Source organism: Coregonus clupeaformis, chromosome 24, assembly GCF_020615455.1.
Source record: "Coregonus clupeaformis isolate EN_2021a chromosome 24, ASM2061545v1, whole genome shotgun sequence".
Taxonomy (NCBI): Eukaryota; Metazoa; Chordata; class Actinopteri; order Salmoniformes; family Salmonidae; genus Coregonus; species Coregonus clupeaformis.
In genome coordinates this window covers 19,063,580-19,087,448 of record NC_059215.1, presented here as the reverse complement: position 1 = coordinate 19,087,448, position 23,869 = coordinate 19,063,580, and the positions used below count along the sequence as shown (strand labels likewise).

The window sequence follows — 23,869 nt, the reverse complement described above, 5'->3', positions numbered from 1 at the left end:
CTTGTGTCATTCTCAAAACCTTTGACCACGACTGTACATATACAGTGGGGAAAAAAAGTATTTAGTCAGCCACCAATTGTGCAAGTTCTCCCACTTAAAAAGATGAGAGAGGCCTGTAATTTTCATCATAGGTACACGTCAAATATGACAGACAAATTGAGAAATACAATTCCAGAAAATCACATTGTAGGATTTTTAATGAATTTATTTGCAAATTATGGTGGAAAATAAGTATTTGGTCACCTACAAACAAGCAAGATTTCTGGCTCTCACAGACCTGTAACTTCTTCTTTAAGAGGCTCCTCTGTCCTCCACTCGTTACCTGTATTAATGGCACCTGTTTGAACTTGTTATCAGTATAAAAGACACCTGTCCACAACCTCAAACAGTCACACTCCAAACTCCACTATGGCCAAGACCAAAGAGCTGTCAAAGGACACCAGAAACAAAATTGTAGACCTGCACCAGGCTGGGAAGACTGAATCTGCAATAGGTAAGCAGCTTGGTTTGAAGAAATCAACTGTGGGAGCAATTATTAGGAAATGGAAGACATACAAGACCACTGATAATCTCCCTCGATCTGGGGCTCCACGCAAGATCTCACCCCGTGGGGTCAAAATGATCACAAGAACGGTGAGCAAAAATCCCAGAACCACACGGGGGACCTAGTGAATGACCTGCAGAGAGCTGGGACCAAAGTAACAAAGCCTACCATCAGTAACACACTACGCCGCCAGGGACTCAAATCCTGCAGTGCAAGATGTGTCCCCTGCTTAAGCCAGTACATGTCCAGGCCCGTCTGAAGTTTGCTAGAGTGCATTTGGATGATCCAGAAGAGGATTGGGAGAATGTCATATGGTCAGATGAAACCAAAATAGAACTTTTTGGTAAAAACTCAACTCATCGTGTTTGGAGGACAAAGAATGCTGAGTTGCATCCAAAGAACACCATACCTACTGTGAAGCATGGGGGTAGAAACATCATGCTTTGGGGCTGTTTTTCTGCAAAGTGACCAGGACGACTGATCCGTGTAAAGGAAAGAATGAATGGGGCCATGTATCGTGAGATTTTGAGTGAAAACCTCCTTCCATCAGCAAGGGCATTGAAGATGAAACGTGGATGGGTCTTTCAACATGACAATGCTCCCAAACACACCGCCCGGGCAACGAAGGAGTGGCTTCGTATGAAGCATTTCAAGGTCCTGGAGTGGCCTAGCCAGTCTCCAGATCTCAACCCCATAGAAAATCTTTGGAGGGAGTTGAAAGTCCGTGTTGCCCAGCGACAGCCCCAAAACATCACTGCTCTAGAGGAGATCTGCATGGAGGAATGGGCCAAAATACCAGCAACAGTGTGTGAAAACCTTGTGAAGACTTACAGAAAACGTTTGACCTGTGTCATTGCCAACAAAGGGTATATAAGAAAGTATTGAGAAACTTTTGTTATTGACCAAATACTTATTTTCCACCATTATTTGAAAATAAATTCATTAAAAATCCTACAATGTGATTTTCTGGAGAAAAAAATTCTCATTTTGTCTGTCATAGTTGACGTGTACCTATGATGAAAATGACAGGCCTCTCTCATCTTTTTAAGTGGGAGAACTTGCACAATTGGTGGCTGACTAAATACTTTTTTTCCCCACTGTATGTCGCTTGATATGTAGTTGGCGACAGTGTGGTGTTGCTCAATTGTACCACAAGGTGGCAGTTGGAAGTCAGAGTTCACAGTTCCCTTTTGAAATGTTAAAAAGGGAAAGATCAACTGGCTCTGTGTTACAGACACCCTCACTTGTCTGTAGCCTGTAGGTAGCAAATAAACGGACAAAACAGCTGCTTCCTATGTTTTCTGCTGTCTTTCCACTCTGGTGCAATTATTCTCCTTCAGACAATATCTGACTTTGTTGACAGTGGTTCAAGAGGTTACCAAGGTAATGAGGCACTAACCTGATTAAAGAATTAGACAACTGACAACCTATGAGACATGGACAGTCCCTGATCTGATCTCATTACAACTTAATGCAGTGGAGTATTAAAGGGAAGAGGCGTCATGGGTTAGATAATGTCATAAATAGATCATGTAGCCTCCCAGCAGGCGAGCAAAACTGGTTGAAATGACGTCCTTACTACACCATTACAACCTGGTTGCAAACTAGTTGAATTGACGTCATTTCAACCAGCTTTTCCCGCTGGGCATTGTTACCCACTCAATTCTTATTAATGTTATACCCATATATTCTTAGAAAAAAGGGTGCTATCTAGAACCTAAAAGGCTTCTTTGGCTGTCCCCATAGGAGAACCCTTTGAAGAACGCTTTTTGGTTCCAAGTAGAGCCCTTCGGGGTTCTACATGAACCCAAAATAGTTCTACCTGGAACCAAAAAGGGTTCTCCTATGGGGATAGCCAAAGAGCCCTTTTGGAACCCTTTTTTCTAAGAGTGTAGGCCTACCGTTTAGTATCAGGTTTTACATACAGTGGCAACATTGTTTAGACATTTCCACTGTGGGGTTTGCTGTAATAATGTTTTACTTAGACATGCAGTAACTTACCAAGGCTGAAATGGGCATTGGAACAGGATACTTTTGAATAAAACGTTGTGGTCAAATTCTAACAGAAACAGACAGACAGTTAGTTTGGCAATTAGTCTGACAATGTCTTGGCCTCTGCTTTTACTGCAACAGAAAATGTCATTCCCATAACACAGCTGGACATTCTGTATCTAAGTGTCAGACCTCATACCAACTGTTAACCTACCTAACCGACCATATTCTGGGCAAATCGTACCGTAGGCCTATTGTGAGTTGGCATATGTTAAAAAGGTTAAATAGCAAACATGATATTCTGCAGTACAGACAATGTTTATGCCTTTCAGCAACAGTAATGACCACAGTGTCTAGATCTGTTTTTGTTAGTAGAGCCCAGGAGAGGAGAGAGAGGAACATGCTATCCCTGCTGGCTGAGCGTTTGGCCTGGCAGGAATTTAGCATGGCCTCCCTGCTCCCAATAGAATGACAGGGATAGATAGCACTGTAGCTGCTGAGCAATGAGCTATGATTGGGCAGCTGCTGTAAACCACTGCTAAGTGTGTTCCTGAAAACACACTGTACTTAAAGGTCCAATGCAGCTATTTGTATCTTAATATCAAATCCTTTTTAGGTAACAATATAGTCCCTTACTGTGATTGTTTTCAATTAAAATGGTCAAAAAGAAACAAAAACAGTAGCCGTCTTTTCAAACAGTTCTTGCACTAAAAGTGCATTACCATAATTTTCACCATTTCACAATATTATTACAACCTCATAGTGTGGAAATACAGTGCCTTCGGAAAGTATTCAGACCCCTTGACATTTTGTTTTGTTACAGCCTTATTCTAAAATGGATTAAATAAATAAAACATCCTCAGCAATCTACATACAATACCCCATAATGACAAAGACAAAACGATATTTTAGAAATTTTTGCAAATTTATTAAATATAAAAACAGAAATACCTTATTTACATAAGTATTCAGACCCTTTGCTATGAGACTCGGAATTGAGCTCAGGTGCATCCTGTTTCCATTGATCATCCTTGAGATGTTTCTACAACTTCATTGGAGTCCACCTGTGGTAAATTCAATTGATTGGACATGATTTGGAAAGGCACACACCTGTCTATATAAGGTCACACAGTTGACAGTGCATGTCAGAGCAAAAACCAAGCCATGAGGTCGAAGGAATTGTCCGTCGAGCTCAGAGACAGTATTGTGTTGAGGCACAGATCTGGGGAAGGGTACCAAAACATTTCTGCAGCATTGAAGGTCCCCAAGAACACAATGGCCACCATCATTCTTAAATGGAAGAAGTTTGGAACCACCAAGACTCTTCCTAGAGCTGGCCGCTCAGCCAAACTGAGCAGAAGGGCCTTGGTCAGGGAGGTGACCAAGAACCTGATGGTCACCCTGACAGAGCTCTATACTTCCTCTGTGGAGATGGGAGAACCTTCCAGAAGGACAACCATCTCTGCAGCACTACACCAATCAGGCATTTATGGTAGAGTGACTGGACGGAAGCCACTCCTCAGTAAAAGGCACATGACAGCCCGCTTGGAGTTTGCCAAAAGGCACCTAAAGGACTCTCAGACCATGAGAAACAAGATTCTCTGGTCTGATGAAACCAGGATTGAACTCTTTGGCCTGAATGCCAAACGTCACTTCTGGAGGAAACCTGGCACCATCCCTACGGTGAAGCATGGTGGTGGCAGCATTATGCTGTGGGGATGTTTTTCAGCGGCAGGGACTGGGGGACTAGTCAGGATCGAGGCAAAGATGAACGGAGCAAAGTACAGAGAGATCCTTGATGAAAACCTGCTCCAGAGCGCTCAGGTCCTCAGACTGGGGCTAAGGTTCACCTTCCAACAGGACAACGACCCTAAGCACACAGCCAAGACAACTCAGGATGGGCTTCGGGACAAGTCTCTGAATGTCCTTGAGTTGGCCAGCCAGAGCCTGGACTTGAACCCGATCGAACATCTCTGGAGAGACCTGAAAATAGCTGTGCATCAACTCTCCCCATCCAACCTGACAGAGCTTGAGAGGATCTGCAGAGAAGAATGGGAGAAACTCCCCAAATACAGGTGTGCCAAGCTTGTAGCGTCATACCCAAGAAGACTCAAGGCTGTAATCGCTGCCAAAGGTGCTTCAACAAAGTACTGAGTAAAGGGTCTGAATACTTATGTAAATGTGATAATTCTGTTTTTTATTTTTAATAAATTAGCAAAAATATCTAAAATCCAATTTTTACTTTGTCATTATGGGGTATTGCGTACAGATTGATTGAAAAAACAACATTTAATCCATTTTAGAATAAGGCTGTAACCTAACAAAATGTGGAAAAAGTCAAGGGGTCAGAATACTTTCCGAAGGCACTGTATATATAAAACACAGGAAAATCACTTTTTTCACTGCACTTTAAGGTGGTTGAGGTTACATTCCATATGAAGATGGCATGAGATATTAAGATGGCAAGAGGGTTCATTACATTTTCGAGTTGGTTTATCCTTGAGCAAGACTCCTTAAGAAGACAGACCGTCCCGTTCCATAACCTGATCTGATCAGGTTCCATATGAAGGGTCCTGGTTGGGTAAATATCCCAATACGGTTGACTAACTTCATTCATTTATTCACATATAGGCTGCTAGCAGAAAACTGAACCCCATCCTAATTTGATCACTCTTTTGTTGCTAAGAATTTTTTATCAATCAAATCAAATCGTTGTGTACAGAGATTTGCAGATGTTATCGCAGGTGCTGCGAAGTGCTTGTGTTTCTAACTCCAACAGCGCAGTAATAATACCTAGCAATACAAAACAATATGCACATAACCAAATGAGTTAAAATAAATAAATAAAAAATATCAGAACGAGCAATGTCAGAGTCCGGAATATAAATAATAATAATAATAATAATATATATCACTTGATTTACACAACATGCCTACCACATTAATTGGATTGAGGTCTGGGCTTTGACTAGGACATTCCAAGACATTTCCCCTTAAACCACTCAAGTGTTGCTTTAGCAGTATGCTTAGGGTCATTGTCCTGCTGGAAGGTGAACCTCCATCCCAGTCTCAAATCTCTGGAAGACTGAAACAGGTTTCCCTCAAGAATTTCCCTGTATTTAGCGCCATCCATCATTCCTTCAATTCTGACCAATTACCCAGTCCCTGCCGATGAAAAACATCCCCGCAGCATGATGCTGCCACCATGCTTCACTGTGGGGATGGTGTTCTCGGGGTGATGAGAGGTGATGAGAGGTGTTGGGTTTGCACCAGGCATAGCGTTTTCCTTGATGGCCAAAAAGCTCAATTTTAGTCTCATCTGACCAGAATACCTTCTTCCATATGTTTGGGGAGTCTCCCACATGGCTTTTGGCGAACACTAAACGTGTTTGCTTATTTTTTCATTTAGGCAATGGCTTTTTTCTGGCCACTCTTCCGTAAAGCCCAGCTCTGTGGAGTGTACGGCTTAAAGTGGTCCTATGGACAGATACTCCAATCTCCGCTGTGGAGCTTTGCAGCTCCTTCAGGGTTATCTTTGGTCTCTTTGTTGCTTCTCTGATTTATGCCCTCCTTGCCTGGTCCATTAATTTTGGTGGGTGGCCCTCTCTTGTCAGGTTTGTTGTGGTGCCATATTCTTTCAATTTTTTAAATAATGGATTTAATGGTGCACCGTGGGATGTTCAAAGTTTCTGATATTTTTTTATAACCCAACCCTGATCTGTACTTCTCCACAACATTGTCTCTGACCTGTTTGGAGAGCTCATGGTGTCGGTTGCTTGGTGGTGCCCCTTGCTTAGTGGTGTTGCAGACTCTGGGGCCTTTCAGAACAGGTGTATATATACTGAGATCATGTGACACTTAGATTGCACACAAGTGGACTTTATTTAATTAATTATGTGACTTCTGAAGGTAATTGGTTGCACCAGATCTTATTTAGGGACTTCATAGCAAAGGGGGTGAATACGTACGCACGCACCACTTTTCCGTTATTTATTTTTTAGAATTTTTTGAAACAAGTTATTTCTTTCATTTCACTTCACCAATTTGGACTATTTTGTGTATATCAATTACATGAAATTCAAATAAAAATCCATTTAAATTACAGGTTGTAATACAACAAAATAGGAAAAACGCCAAGGGGGATGAATACTTTGGCAAGGCACTGTATATGTATATATATATATAAGTATGTAGACACCCCTTCAAATTAGTGGATTTGGCTATTTCAGCCACACCCGTTGCTGACAGGTGTGTAGAATCGAGCACACAGCCATGCAATCTCCATAGACAAACATTGGGAGTAGAATGGCTTTACTGAAGGGCTCAGTGACTTTCAACATGGCACCTTCATAGGAAGCCACCTTTCCAACATGTCAGTTCGTCAAATTTCTGCCCTGCTAGAGCTGCCCCGGTCAACTGTAAGTGCTGTTATTGTGAAGTGGAAACTTCTAGGAGCAACAACGGCTCAGCCGCGAAGTGGTAGGCCACACAAGCTCACAGAACGGGACCGACAAGTGCTGAAGCGCGTAGCGCTTAAAAATTGTCTGTCCTCGGATGCAACACTCACTACCGATTTCCAAACTGCCTCTGGAAGCAATGTCAGCACAATAACTGTTCGTCGGGAGCTTCATGAAATGGTTTTCCATGGCCGAGCAGCCGCACACAAGCCTAAGATCACCATGTGCAATGCCAAGCGTCGGCTGGAGTGGTGTAAAGCTCGCCGCCATTGGACTCTGGAGCAGTGGAAACACGTTCTCTCAAGTGATGTATCACGCTTCACCATCTGGCAGTCCGACAGATGAGTCTGGGTTTGGCGGCTGCCAGGAGATCTCTACCTGCCCGAATGCATTGGTGGAGGAGGAATAATGGTATGGGGCTGTTTTTCATGCTTCTGGCTAAGCCCCTTAGTTCCAGTGAAGTGAAATCTTAACGCTACAGCATACAATGACATTCTTGACGATTCTGTGCTTCCAACTTTGTGGCAACAGTTTGGGGAAGGTCCTTTCTTGTTTCTGCAGATAATGCCCCCGTGCACAAAGCGAGGTCCATACAGAAATGGTTTGTCGAGATCGGTGTGGAAGAACTTGACTGGACTGCACAGAGCCCTGACCTCAACCCCATTTAATTCATTTGGGATGAATTGGATCGCCCGACCTCACTAATGCTCTTGTCGCTGAATGGAAGCAAGTCCCAGCAGCAAGGACTCCAACATCTAGTGGAAGCCTTCCCAGAAGAGTGGAGGCTGTTATAGCAGCAAAGGGGGGACCAACTCCATATAAATGCCCATGATTTTAGAATGAGGTGTCCACATATCTTTGGTAATGTGTAATGTAATGTGTGTGTATATATATATATATATATACTCAGTGTACAAAACATTAAGAACACTTTCCTAATATTGAGTTGCAACCCCCCGCCCCTCAATTCGTCGGGGCATGGGCTCTACAAGGTGTCAAATGCATTCCACAGTTGTGTCAAGTTGCCTGGATGTCCTTTCGGTGGTGGACTATTCTTGATACACACATGAAACTGTTTAGCGTGAAAAACCCAGTGGCGTTGCAGTTCTTGACACAAACCGGTGCGCCTGGCACCTACTACCATATTCCGTTCAATGGCACTTACATATTTTGTCTTGCCCATTCACCCTCTGAATGGCACACATACAGAATCCATGTCTCAATGCTTAAAAATCCTTATTTTATCTGTCTCCTCCCCTTCATCTACACTGATTGAAGTGGATTTAACAAGTGACATCAATAAGGGATCATAGTTTTCACCTGGATTCACCTTGTCAGTCTATGTCATTAAAAGAGCAGGTGTTCATAATGTTTTATACACTCCTTGTGTAATGGTGTGTATGGACAGTATATGATTAGAAAAGGTGTGTACAGCAGTAGTTATATAGGATGAGTCTTGACTAGAATACAGTATACAAATATGAAGTGGATAAAACAGTATGTAAACAGTTCCTCCGTATTCAAGTTTTAAAAAGGCTTTTTTTCTGATACAAAAAATGTATCAACCCCTACAAACAATGTCCATTATTTATAATCCACATAATAATTCACATTTCCTGTTGCTGCAGGATTATTTTCCTGCTGTAGCAAACTGGCTCAAATTAAGATCCTACATCTGTAGCATTCATTCAGTGATAGGCTACTACTATATTGGACCATGCTAATCATGCTGTAACAGAGCACAAAGATGATAACACTACTGTATAAGGAAATAGAAGGACACAACAGAAGATACCAGAGTGACAGACAGACCTTCCCAAGACCTTTCCCATTTCGTCTGTGTGTCTATTCTTTCTAAATCAAGCCAGAGAAACCCAGAGAAGACGTTGAAACCCAGAGAAGACGTTGTCCGGTCTTTAGCACTGTCTGCTGTACTGTCTGAATCACAGAGTGCAACACCAATCCACCAAGTCTATTTTGCTCGCATGTATTTCTGTGCTGCTGCACTCAGCACCCTGAACAACATGTGCTCGTAACAACATGTGCATAGACAGAACTGAACCAGCATAGTAAAGTTGGACTTTACTATACCATCTTAGAGCTTCCTACTCCTCTCTCTCAAGAGAGATAGTGCATGTTTATCAATGAATGCTCTCACCTGCGCTGTCACAGCGGCGCCTCATTATGTATTCCATATGGGGCAGTTCCATCCCTTCCAATATTCCACCTCTCAGCTTGTCTGAGAGCAGGGTGCACGGTCTGAAGAAGACTTACTAATGCCTATGGGTCTGCTGTCAGATGCTCTTATTAATGTAACCAAAGCCCTCGGCCAAAGCATTCTCTCCCCCCTCACCACCTCCTCCCTCTTTCTACGACACATGGACATATGCTGAGATTGTCCTTTAATGTTTGCCAGGTCTTGGGTTCACCATTCACAACGTACACACACACACATACACACACACACACACATGCACACACACACAGCCAGGAGAGTGAGCTAATAACAGGAGCAAAGGTCACAGAGGGGATTTTAACCTTTACAACTCTGTGGCTTCACTTATCATTCAGACCTGGGTTTGAATAGCATTTAAAATCTTTCAAATACTATTAGCTTTAGCTTTAGCCTGCCTGTAGTGCCAGGTGGGCTGGTTTTACACTTCTGTGAATCTTCTATTGGTTCCATTGCACCAGCTAAGCTATTTGAAGTAATATCAAATAGTATTTGAACCCAGGTCAGCCACTTATCATGCACACGTGTGTCAAAGAGGGTTAATACACAGCAATTACTACAGGAGAACGTAAAGGACATGTAGGCCATGTCTTGAACTCTTGTTATTGTGTTCCATATACTACAGTTTCTCTGACAAGATGGCGCTGACAGACACGGTCGCCCTCTTTCTAGCTCCTAGCCAACTTTGCAGTAGTTTGTCTATTACTGCACTGTTGGAGCTAGAAACACAAGCATTTCGCTGCACCTGCGATAACATCTGCAAATCTGTGTACGTGACCAATACATTCTGATTTGATTTGAAAGGTTGTGTAACGTTAAAAGTTTTGACAAAGTTCGAGGTAAGGATTTGTTTAATGACTGGAGCTTAGTATGTGCTTGCAGAACAATGGTAGTCTACAGACATGGTCAAATGTTTTGAGAATGACACAAAAACTGATTTTCACAAAGTCTGCTGCCTCAGTTTTGATGATGGATATTTGCATATACTCCATAATGTCATGAAGAGTGATCAGATTAATTGCAATTAATTGCAAAGTCCCTCTTTGCCATGAAAATGAACTTAATCCCCCAAAAACATTTCCACTGCATTTCAGCCCTGCCACAAAAGGACCAGCTGCCATCATGTCAGTGATTCTCTCGTTAACACAGGTGAGAGTGTTGATGAGGACAAGGCTGGAGATCACTCTGTCATAATGATTGAGTTAGAATAAAAGACTGGAAGCTTTAAAAGGAGGGTGGTGCTTGAAATCATTGTTCTTCCTCTGTTAACCATGGCTACTGCAAGGAAACACGTGCCGTCATCATTGCTTTGCACAAAAAGGGCTTCACAGGCAAGGATATTGCGGCTAGTAAGATTGCACCTAAATCAACCATTTATCGGATCATCAAGAACTTCAAGGAGAGAGGTTAAATTGTTGTGAAGAAGGCGTCAGGGCGCCCAAGAAAGTCCAGCAAGCGCCAGGACCAACTCCTGATTCAACTGCGGGATCGGGGCACCACCAGTGCAGAGCTTGCACAGGAATGGCAGCAGGCAGGTGTGAGTGCATCTGCACGCACAGTGAGGCGAAGACTTTTGGAGGATGTCCTGGTGTCAAGAAGGTCAGCAAAGAAGACACTTCTCTCCAGGAAAAACATCAGAGACAGACTGATATTCTGCAAAAGGTACAGGGATTGGACTGCTGTGGACTGGGGTAAAGTCATTTTCTCTGATGAATCCCCTTTCCGATTGTTTGGGGCATCTGGAAAACACCTTGTCCGGAGAAGACAAGGTGAGCGCTACCATCAGTCCTGTGTCATGCCAACAGTAAAGCATCCTGAGACCATTCATGTGTGCGGTTGCTTCTCAGCCAAGGGAGCGGGCTCACTCACAATTTTGCCTAAGAACACAGCCATGAATAAAGAATGGTACCAACACATCCACGAGAGCAACTTCTCCCAACCATCCAAGAACAGTTTGGTGACGACCAATGCCTTTTCCAGCATGATGGAGCACCTTGCCATAAGGCAAAAGTGATAACTAAGTGGCTCGGGGAACAAAACATCGAAATGTTGGGTCCATGGCCAGGAAACTCCCCAGACCTTAATCCCATTGAGAACTTGTGGTCGATCCTCAAGAGGCGGGTGGACAAACAAAAACCCACAAATTCTGACAAACTCCAAGCATTGATTATGCAAGAATGGGCTGCCATCAGTCAGGATGTGGCCCAGAAGTTAATTGACAGCATGCCAGGGCGGATTACAGAGGTCTTGATAAAGAACGGTCAACACTGCAAATATTGACTCTTTGCTTAAACTTAATGTAATTGTCAATAAAAGCCTTTGACACTTATGGAATGCTTGTAATTATACTTCAGTATACCATAGTAACATCTGACAAAAATATCTCATAACACTGAAGCAGCGAACTTTGTGAAGACCAATACTTGTATAATTCTCAAAACTTTTGACCACGACTGTATATAGGTTATTCTTTATCAGTGCAGCAATCATAAAACCTACAAAACACATTAATATTTTCTGTCCAACCAATACTGACTGTGTTATGCAGCAGACAACAAAAATGTGTCATATAATTCCTTATACAGCATGTTACCGCATCACCTCAAAATTCACAGCCTACCATTAGCTGTATGTGTAACTTCTGCTACAGAGGCATGGTATTTCTGCAGTCAGTAGCATACCCAAGCAACATTCTTGATGTGAGGCCCCAAAATAATCCAGTGAAATCTTGGGATGTCTCGATATACAGTGGCAATGTAAAAATCAATGTATGGTGGTTTAATTTGGCAGCAAAACAAAACATCTAGCCATGCCTTATTTTATAACCAAGCCCCAAATGATCTGCTCCTATTGTAAATAGTTTAGTAAGGTACCATCTCATGTTACCCTTTTGGATTATAAAGGGGCCTTTTCCTTCACTAAACTTTTCCACTTAGTTTGTCAGGATCAACACATTTACCACTATCCCTATCTCCCACACAGCCAAGTGTGGCCTTTCATTATTAGATTTCATTTGGCACGGGTTGAAAGCGAACAAAAGGTATTCTTTATTCTTTATTTGGATCCCCATTAGCAGATGCCTCGGCGACCGCTAGACTTCTTGGTGTCAAAAGGGTGATGTGTACGCGGCAAGTGAAGTCAGACACAGGACACAGAGAATCAGGATGACTACTTCACTGAATGCAAACGCACAAACAAAAGTCTCCAAAACACTGGAGGGGAAAAACACCCTGTGCGTAATGAGGCGAAATAGCTATGCCGAACATCAACGAGACAATACACAATAACACACAAAGGCCAAACGTAAAACAAGGGAACTTATATGCTACACAATCAACACTAATGAGCAACAGGTGTATAAACTAGACAACACAAGACAAACTCCGAAAACATAGATCGGCAGTAGCTAGTACTCCGGGGACGACGAACGCCGAAGCCTGCCCGAGCAAGGAGGAGGAGTAGCCTCGGCAGAATCCATGACACTTGGGGTCCGCAATATATATAAACTGAGAAGAGACCCTGGGTTTGGAAAACTTGAAGTCTGACGATTAGAGTAAAACATTTTCAAAAAGACATCCATCCAAGAAAGCAGAGGGAGAGAATGACTGATGGGCTGCTCTGTGCTCTCTGACTGTGCGGTTTATTAACGAGGACACAGAAAAGTACAATAGTACAGTATCCTGTATGTTTAGGGGCATCTGTAGATTACATTTTCACTTTCAGTGAATTTACTAATTCACTCTGAGATAGGCTCGGACATAGGATAGCTGTCTGCTTGAGAGAATGCACAGAGACAGAGGTGTTCTAGTATTTATGCTACAGGCCTTAACACTATTGATGGTTTCCATTTATAAAACAAACAGATCCAACTAGTTAAATGGTTGATACTCAATTGATAATTTACCTCACTTCACAGTAATTGAACTCACTCCACAGTATGTAGTTTTGTTCTTGTAATATTTTACCACTATTTTTGCTTGAGGTCATGACATTGATTTATCACATTTTCTGAGAAAATATTTTGTACAGTGACATTTGAAAAGCATTGGTGCCCATAGTTTTTGCCCTCAATCATTTTTTATCCTTTTTATGAAGCTTTTCGTGTTCCGTATCTGATCTTGCACTTCTCTTTCTAATCTAGGAGGCCTTTGTTGAAACTAAAACAGATTGTGCTATACAATACTACCGTGCATCATTAGAGATCGTTTGGGACCACATCCTGCAGCGTAAAGAGGTTGTTTTCCTGTCTGCTGCTGAATGACTGCTAAGGACTAGAGCGTGTTCTTTACTGAATGCTCTTACTGAGGAACACAAGGCTCTTCTTGGCAGAACAACTATGTCACATCAAATTACAGAACATTTCCTTTTTTATCTGAGGATTGACTGGCCCTTCTAAGCAAAATGTGAACTGAAGTGATAAGGAACTATGGTGTGTGAAGTACTGCACATTCTTAGTTTATGGATTCAAATGTATTCCCATGTACCAGTTCGGATTTAAATGTACCTATTGTAGTGACAGTGGGCCTGTCATTACTGTTAAGTAATGCAGTGTATTTTAGATATAGGGAAAGCAATTGAAGAAACCTGAAGGTTGATATAATGGGATTTCCAAAGTGTCTGGTATTTTATGTAGAGAACCTTTCTAATATGTAAAAAAAATATGTTATTATTACATTCACCTTTTGAATCAAGTTTTTATTGGGTTATTGTAATTAAGTCCTACCGTTGCCATGTGTTTGAACTAATGTTAGCAATTTTGTGATACAGTATAAATTGTAACATTTGATTCCATGCAATCAAGAATGAGATATATTTTTCATGAAATAAAAATATGTTCAAATGATGTAGTCAACCAGCAAAAGTATTCTTTAACTTTACATTTTCACTTTAGAATATATATACAGTATCCCTTTTAAACCTTGTGTTCAGATATGCGGCCGATCACCACATTATGATAACATTCTATTTTTAAAGCAGTTTCACACCTATAGTATAATCTCTGCTGGCAGGTAGTCGGTTTCCTGTTCCTCTGCACATGCATTATGCTTTTACTGTAGTGGGAATCAGGGTCACACAGTGCTTCTTGGTAGTCTTAAACAAATCTACTTTGAAACGAAAGTATACACCTCACACACATGGTTATGGGCTTAAAAAAAGAAGACACCTATATCATGTCAGATATAGAGTTTAAATGTATTCCGTTTTGAGTTTCCATCCCAATATTACACTTTATATACATCACAGAAGACTGAAATATAACAAAACTGTTTGACAAAGAAACATCGGATTTTCGGCAGGTTTTTTAACTAATGTTTATTAATTATCAAATTATGAAAAATATGTATAACATTCCACCCATGAGGCCACTAGGTCATTTGACTGCAGGAAAGGACAGTGAGCCATCATATTCATGCATAAAAAAACAAATTATGAAAGAAAAGCATTGCAAGTTTGAATTTTGTAAAGTTAGTGTGGGAGAAGTGGAAAAATTATTGTTATCGATCAATAATGACAAACCTCCTGGCATTGACAACTTAGATGGAAAGCTACTGAGGATGGTAGCTGACTCTATAGCCACTCCTATCTGTCATATCTTTCATCTGAGCCTAGAGGAAAGTCTTTGTCCTCAGGCCTGGAGAGAAGCCAAAGTAATTCTGCTACCCAAGAATGGTAAAGCGGCCTTTACTAACAGTAGACCTATAAGCTTACTGCCAGCTCTTAGCAAACTGTTGGAAAAAATTGTTTGACCAAATACAATGCTATTTCTCTGTAAACAAATTAACAACAGACTTTCAACATGCTTATAGTGAAGGGCACTCAACATGTACTGCACTGACACAAATGACTGATGATTGGTAGAAAGAAATTGATAATAAGAAGATTGTGGTAGCTGTACTGTTAGATTTCAGTGCAGACTTTGATATTATTGACCATAACCTGTTGTTGAAAAAACGTATGTGTTATGGCTTTTCAACCTCTGCTATATCGTGGATTCAGAGCTATCTATCTAATATAACTCAAATCGTTTTCTTTAATGGAAGCTTCTCTAATGTCAAACATGTACCGCAGGGCAGCTCTCTAGGCCCTCTACTCTTTTATATTTTTACCAATGACCTGCCACTGGCATTAAACAAAGCATGTGTGTCCATGTATGCTGATGATTCAACCATATACGCATCAGCAACCACAGCTAATGAAGTCACCGAAACCCTTAACAAAGAGTTGCAGTCTGTTTTGGAATGGGTGGCCACTAATAAACTGGTCCTGAACATCAATAAAACTAAGAGCATTGTATTTGGTACAAATCATTCCTTAAGTTCTAGACCTCAGCTGAATCTGGTGATGAATGGTGTGGCTGTTGAACAAGTTGAGGAGACTAAATTACTTGGCGTTACCTTAGATTGTAAACTATCATGGTCAAAACATATAGATTCAATGGTTGTAAAGATGAGGAGAGGTCTGTCCGTAATAAAGAGATGCTCTGCTTTTTTGACACCACACTCCAAAAAGCAAGTTCTGCAGGCTCTAGTTTTGTCTAATCTTGATTGTTGTCCGGTCGTGTGGTGCTGCAAGGAAAGACCTAGTTAAGCTACAGCTGGCCTAAAGCAGAGTGGCACATCTTGCTCTTCATTGTAATCAGAGGGCTGATATAAATATTATGCATGCCAGTCTCTCTTGGCTAAGAGTTGAGGAGAGACTGACTGCATCACTTCTTCTTTTTATAAGAAACATTAATGTGTTGATCCTAATAAAATACCAAATAGCAAATACAGGTGCACCTTGTGCTGGGGACAATAAAATGCCACTCTAAAATGTGCAGTTTTTTTTTTTAGGGGACGTGCAACTGGCATGCTGACTGCAGGAATGTCCACCAGAGCTGTTGTCAGATAATTTAATGTTCATTTCTCTACCATAAGCCACCTCCAAAGTTGTTTTAGAGAATTTGGCAGTACATCCAACCGGCCTCACAACCGCAGACCACATGTCACCACGCCAGACCAGGACCTCCACATCCGGCTTCTTCACCTGCGGGATTGTCTGAGACCAGTCCCCCAGAGAGCTGAGGAAACTGTGGGTTTGCACAACCGAAGAATTTCTGCACAAACTGTCAGAAACCGTCTCAGGGAAGCTCATCTGCATGCTCGTCGTTCTCACCAGGGACCTGACTGCAGTTTGGCACTGTAACCAACTTCAGTGGGCAATTGCTCACCTTCGATGGCCACTCGTGCGCTGGAGAAGTGTGCTCTTCATGGATGAACCCCGGTTTGAACTGTACCGGGCAGATGGCAAACAGCATGTACGGCGTCGTGTGGGCGAGTGGTTTGAGGATGTCAACGTTGTGAACAGAGTACCCCATGGTGGCAGTGGGGTTATAGTATGGCAGGCATAAGCTACGGACAACGAACACTATTGCATTTTATCGATGGCAATTTGAATGCACAGAGATACCGTGATGAGATCCTGAGGCCCATTGTCATGCCATTAATCCGCAGCCATCACTTAATGTTTCAGCATGAAGGGTCACAAGGACCTGTACACAATTCCTGTAAGCTGAAAATGTCCCAGTTCTCCCATGGCCTGCATACTCACCAGACAATGTCACCCATTGAGAATGTTTGGGTTGCTCTGGATCGACGTGTACGACAGCATGTTCCAGTTCCCGCTACTTCGCACAGCCATTGAAGAGGAGTGGGACAACATTCCACAGGCCACAATCAACAGCCTGATCAAGTCCATACGAAGATGTGTCGCGCTGCATGAGGCAAATGGTGGTCACACCAGATATTGACTGGTTTTCTGATCCAAGCCCCTACCTTTTTAAAAAAGGTATTGGTGACCAACCGATGCATATCTGTATTCCCAGTCATGTCAAATCCATAGATTAAGTTTAAATGTACTTATTTCCTTATATGAACTGTAACTCAGTAAAATCTTTGAAGTTGTTGCATGTTGCATTCATATTTTTGTTCAGTGTAGTTTTGTAGGCCAAACCGTTCGGACGCAGACCGATTTTCGGGATGTCTCATGGTCTGACAAACACCACTGTAGCAGTATGAAAATGTATGCACTCACTAACTGTAAGTCGCTCTGGATAAGAACGTCTGCTAAATGACTAAAATGTAAAAATGTAGCTCGGCCACCTTCCACCGCAGCTGCAGAAGGCCGACATAGGCGGATGCTGGGGATTGAGACGCAGCCCATGCAATGATACAGTATCTCTAGTTTAAACTGATGGATTGCGATTGGGATTTTTAAAATGATATTACTTAGATTGATGCACGGTTGCGTCAATAGACTCTTAAGGATATTTTGGAGAGGACGGGCTCATAGTAATGGCTGGAACGGAATCAATGGAATGGTATCGAACACGTGTTTGATGCCATTCCATCCTTCCCTCAGCAGCATCCTGTCATTTACAATACATTTACATCTATTAGATACAGTGAGGGAAAAAAGTATTTGATCCCCTGCTGATTTTGTATGTTTGCCCACTGACAAAGAAATGATCAGTCTATAATTTTAATGGTAGGTTTATTTGAACAGTGAGAGACAGAATAACAGCAAAAAAAATCAAGAAAAACGCATGTCAAAAATGTTATAAATTGATTTGCATTTTAATTAGGGAAATAAGTATTTGACCCCCTCTCAATCAGAAAGATTTCTGGCTCCCAGGTGTCTTTTATACAGGTAACGAGCTGAGATTAGAAGCATACTCTTAAAGGGAGTTCTCCTAATCTCAGCTTGTTACCTGTATAAAAGACACCTGGCACAATCTTGGGTGAGAACTTCCTTCCCTCAGCCAGGGCATTGAAAATGGGTATTCCAGCATGACAATGACCCAAAACACACGGCCAAGGCAACAAAGGAGTGGCTCAAGAAGAAGCACATTAAGGTCCTGGAGTGGCCTAGCCAGTCTCCAGACCTTAATCCCATAGAAAATCTGTGGAGGGAGCTGAAGGTTCGAGTTGCCAAACATCAGCCTCGAAACCTTAATGACTTGGAGAAGATCTGCAAAGAGGAGTGGAACAAAATCCCTCCTGAGATGTGTGCAAACCTGGTGGCCAACTACAAGAAATGTCTGACCTCTGTGATTGCCAACAAGGGTTTTGCCACCAAGTACTAAGTCATGTTTTGCAGAGGGGTCAAATACTTATTTCCCTCATTAAAATGCAAATCAATTCATAACATTTTTGACATGGGTTTTTCTGGATTTTTTGTTTTGTTATTCTGTCTCTCACTGTTCAAATAAACCTACCATTAAAATTATAGACTGATCATTTCTTTGTCAGTGGGCAAACGTACAAAATCAGCAGGGGATCAAATACTTTTTTCCCTCACTGTACAATGAATAACCAGAAACGTCAATTAATGAATATTACCATACATGGAAAACAATGTTAATTTGTATTTATTTAACCTTTATTTAACCTCTTAAGGACTGGACCCTTTTTTTCAATTTTCGCCTAAAATGACATACCCAAATCTAACTGCCTGTAGCTTAGGACCTGAAGCAAGGATATGCATATTCTTGATACCATTTGAAAGGAAACACTTTGAAGTTTGTGGAAATGTGAAATTAATGTAGGATAATATAACACATTAGATCTGGTAAAACATAATACAAACAAAAAAACATGTTTTGTTCCATCATCTTTGAAATGCAAGAGAAAGGCCACAATATAATATTGCAGTGTAGGCGCAGTGTGTGTGCAAAGTTTCAGATTGATCCAGTGAAGCATTGCAATTCTGGACTATTTTGTATCAAGTCTGCCAAATGTGCCGAATTGGTCAATTGATACATTTTAAAGTACATAACTATAGAGAACATACAAAAATGATATGGTAATACAAAATGTAAGTTTACACACTTCCTGGAATGTCATACATGATGGATCATTAGCTTATACACTAACTTTCACACATCTAGATGGCCGGGCGGGGTGGGTGTGGAGCCAGAGACAGCAAGGGTTCAAACTGTCAAACCCAGTTCCTACATTTGAATATAGATATTGATTTTATCAAACAAAACTATGCTACATTTTATCTCTGGGACCCTCAGGATGACAAATCAGAACAAAATTACTGAATGTAAGTACATTACCTTCAGAGGTGAATGTATCAAACCAGTTGCCGTGATACGTTTTTTGTTGTTGTGCACTCTCCTCAAACAATAGAATGGTATTTTTTCACTGTAATAGCTACTGTAAATTGGACAGTGCAGTTAGATTAACAAGAATTTAAGCTTTCTGCCCATATAAGACATGTCTATGTCCTGGAAAGTTTGCTGTTACTTACAACAGTCATGCTAATCACATTAGCGCACGTTAGCTCAACCGTCCCGTAGAGGTTAACCAAGAAGGCAGCAGCAATCATTACAACATTACAACATATTAAAACATTAGCACAACAACAACACAATCCAGTCTACAGGAAACATTTACACTCCTGAACAGAGTCTTGCATCAGAGTTTTAAACTCATTTAGGGGAACTAAGGAATCTAGGTGTAGCATAGGTTGTAGACTATTCCATGCCTCTGGTCCACAATAGGAGAAGGCAGTCTTGCCTAACACCTTGTAGACCGGGTCTGGTAACTGATAGTGGTGAGCAGGCTACAGATGTAGAGAGGGAGTTTATCCAGAATGGTTTTGTAAATGAACACATTTACATTACATTTTACATTTAAGTCATTTAGCAGACACTCTTATCCAGAGCGACTTACATGAGCAATTAGGGTTAAGTGCCTTGCTCAAGGGCACATCGACAGATTTTTCATCTAGTCGGCTCGGGGATTAGAACCAGCGACCTTTCGGTTACTGGCACAACGCTCTTAACCACTAAGCTACCTGCCGCCCTGTACCACACGTACCAATGTAGCTGTCTGCGCATATAAAGCTAGGTCCAACCCTCCATTTGGTACAAAGGGCAATGGTGGGTGAGTGACTGATCCTTTGTAACAAAGCATAAGGATGCATAATAAACAGAGTCCAGTCTCTTCAACACAGAAGAGGCTGCATGCATATACAGTGCATTCAGAAAGTATTCACACCCCTTGACCTTTTCCACGTTTTGTTGTCTTACAGCCTGAATCTAAAATGGATACAAATTTAGATTTTTTTGTCATTGGTCTACACACAATACCACATAATGTCAAAGTGGAATTATGTTTGTAGGCATTTTTTCAAATTAATAAAAAATGAAAAGCTGAAATGTCTTGAGTCAATAAGTATTCATCCCTTTTGTTATGACAAGCCTAAATAAGTTCAGGAGGAAACATTTGATTAACAAGTCACATAATAAGTTGCATGGATTCACTCTGTGTACAATAATAGTGGTTAACATGGTTTTTGAATGACTACTTCATCTCTGTACCCAACACATACAATTATCTATAAGGTCCCTCAGTCGAGCATTGAATTTCACACAAAGATTCAACCACAAAGACAAGGGAGGTTTTCCAATGCCTCGCAAAGAAGGGCACCTATTGGTAGATGGGTAAAAAAATAGCAAACAATTAATATCCCTTTGAGCATGGTGAAGTTATTAATTACACTTTGGATGGTGTATCAATACACCCTGTCACTACAAAGATACTGTACAGGCGTCCTTCCTAATTCAGTTGCCGGAGAGGAAAGAAACCGCTCAGGGATTTCACCATAAGGCCAATGGTGACTTTAAACAGTTATAGAGTTTAATGGCTGTGATAAGATAAAACTGAGGATGGATCAACAACATTGTAGTTACTCCACAATACTAACCTAATTGACAGAGTGAAAAGAAGGAAGCCTGTACAGAATAAAAAACATTCCAAAACATGCATCCTGTTTGCAACATGGTACTAAAGTAAAACTACAAGAAATGTGGCAAAGAAATTAACTTTTTGTCCTGAATACAAAGTGTTATGTTTGGAGCAAATCTAATACAACACATTACTGAGTACCACGCTCCATATTTTCAAGCATGGTGGTGGCTGCATCATGTTATGGGTATGATTGTAATAGTTAAGGAGTCGGGAATTTTTCAGGATAAAAAAAGAAACAGAATGGAGCTAAACACAAGCAAAATCCTGGAGGAATGCCTGGTTCAGTCTGCTTTCCAACAGACACTGGGAGATGAATTCACCATTCAGCAGGACAATAACCTAAAACACAAGGCCAAATCTATGCTGGAGTTGCTTAACAAGAAGACAGTGAAAGTTCCTGAGTTGCCAAGTTACATTTTTGACTTAAATCTACTTGAAAATCTATGGCAAGACCTGAAAATGGTTGTCTAGTAATGATCAACAACCAATTTGACAGCGCTTGAAGAATTTTGAAAAGAATAATGGCCAAATGTTGCACAATCAAGGTGTGTAAAGCTCTTAGAGACTTACTCAGAAAGACTCACAGCTGTAATCGCTATACAAAGGTGCTTCTACAAAGTATTGACTCAGGGGTGTGAATACTTACGTAAATTAGACATTTCTGTATATCATTTTCAATAGATTTGCAAAAATGTCTAAAAACATGTTTTCACTTTGTCATTATGGGGTATTGTGTGTAGATGAGTGTGAAAAAATAGTTAATTTTAGCCTCGAACAGGAAGCAAGTCTTATTACGAAAATATAAACCCAATTTCAGTTTTAGCTTCCTCACAAGATTGTCCATTATGAACTTTAAAGGGCAGATTGTTGTCCAACGACATATCTAGCAGAGGAGGTTGGTAGGAGTAGCTATAGGATGGCTCATTGTAATGGCTGGAATGGAATTAATGGAACGGGGTTAAACGTGGTTTCCATATGCTTTATGTGTTTTATACTCTTCCATTTATTCCATTACAATGAGCCTGTCCACCTATAGCTCCTCCCACCAGACTCATTTGATACCTAGGTATTTGTAGGATGACACTTTTTCAATGGATGTGCCTCCAGATGTGAAAATGCTAACCTTCTCTGGCTGAGAGTGAACTCTGGTAAAGGTCATGAATTTAGTTTTTTTCTGCATTCAAGACCAGTTTGAGACCATACAGAGAGGTCTGCAGTGACTGACAGGCAGTCTGGAGCTCTTCAATAGCCTGAACCAGAGAAGGAGCATTTGAATAGATGACCGTATCATCTGCATACAGATGCAACTTGGCTGGTTGCATCCCATTTCCCTAGTCATTAGTAAAAGTTGAGATCAACACAGGAGCTAAAATGCAACCCTGACATTTAGCTGATATAGAATATACTTTCCATATCATCATATTTACAGTACAGCTTGGAGAAGTTACACAGTAAACACACAAGAGACCTATAGAAAGCCATAAACCATCATTTGAACTTCCCCATTTAATCAATGAACAGTAATAAACATAGCAGACATAGATTAATGAGTGGGAGAGAAATGCAGATTGACTATCAAGCACACAAAACAAAGCTACTCTGTCTAGTATTGCAATGAGAATGCTGTGCTGAACTCACAATGGTGCTGAAGCTTGTCCCTGGATGCGATGGTTGAATATCTGAGGGACAGACTGGCGAGCTCGTTGCCAAAGCCAGGTGATCTGCATAAGAAGATCCTCATTACCCTGGAGGTAGACCAACGGGTTGATGGCACTGTTTAGACATACAAGGGCTCGGCTGACTTGGTGAGCAATGTAGATGCCAGTGAACCAATCCTGACACATGCGTTCTCGTTTCAAAATCCTAGTTTTCAGGTTTAGATTCCTGAATACGTGATACGGTATGTAGCAAACAGAGAAGAGTAAAGTCACAAGGAACACCAGTTTTAAGCATCTCCGTTTCATCACTTGGTCGATGTTGGTTTTGGTGGAGAGAACCACAGCCACGTGTCCATAGCAACCCAATATGATGAGCAGAGGGATGCAGAATCCAGACACTGTCCACGCAATACTGTAGTCCAGGTAATCCTTGGTAAAGAAGTCAGAGGTGGTGTCAAAGCATGCTTCTGTCTCTGAAGAAGAGTTGGACAATGTTTTGTCAAAGTACACATCAGGAAGACTCTGAATGCAGACTAAAACCCAAACTACAGCAGTGATAACTACAGAGTGGCCACCAGTTATCCTACCCATCACTCTCAGTGGGTGGACAATGCTCAGGTACCTGTATACACTAATACATGTGAGGAAACCAATACTTCCATACAAGTTCAAATTGAAGCAGAATCGTGTCATCTTGCAGAAGACTTGTCCGAAGTTCCAGTGACTGTCTGCTGAGTAGTATGCAAACAGAAATGGAAGTGTAAGCAAATACAGAATATCTGCCACTCCAAGGTTCAGAACAAAAACATTGATATTTCCGAATTTCTTCCAGTTCGCAAACAAGGATTTTAGTCCCAAACAGTTAGCAACAAGACCAATTATGAATACTGACATATACACTGCAGGTAAGAATGTGTGTGTAAATTCCATGTTAACTTGTCCGCAGGACGAGTTAGTCTTCATTTTCTCTCCCCCAAAGAAATGTATCTTATAAGGGTGAGAATAACCTGTATAAAGGTTGAATGAAAAAAAGTATTTACTTCAAGATGAATGAAGAAGTCAGTCGCTCAGTTTTTTTTCTCAGAGCTCCACATTGAGATTGCGAAAGATAGAGGAATGTGTTCTCTCACAATGTTTTGTGTGAAAGTGTTATTTGCTCTATGACAAACTGTACCACTGACTCT

The 23,869-nt window shown here is 41.2% G+C and overlaps 1 protein-coding gene across 1 annotated transcript; it reads right to left on the bottom strand.

The window, feature by feature from the left end:
* Positions 1 to 22,376: 22,376 nt before the first annotated feature.
* si:dkey-78k11.9 (P2Y purinoceptor 1) lies at positions 22,377 to 23,825 on the bottom strand. Its single transcript, XM_041845049.1, has one exon. The coding sequence runs from the start codon at positions 23,646 to 23,648 to the stop codon at positions 22,662 to 22,664; it is 987 nt and encodes a 328-aa protein (XP_041700983.1). The 5' UTR covers positions 23,649 to 23,825; the 3' UTR covers positions 22,377 to 22,661.
* Between the last annotated feature and the right edge of the window lie 44 nt (positions 23,826 to 23,869).

Coding starts and splice junctions, on each gene's coding strand:
- si:dkey-78k11.9 (XM_041845049.1), bottom strand. CDS start 23,648: ATGAAGACTAACTCGTCCTGCGGACAAGTTAACATGGAATTTACACAC.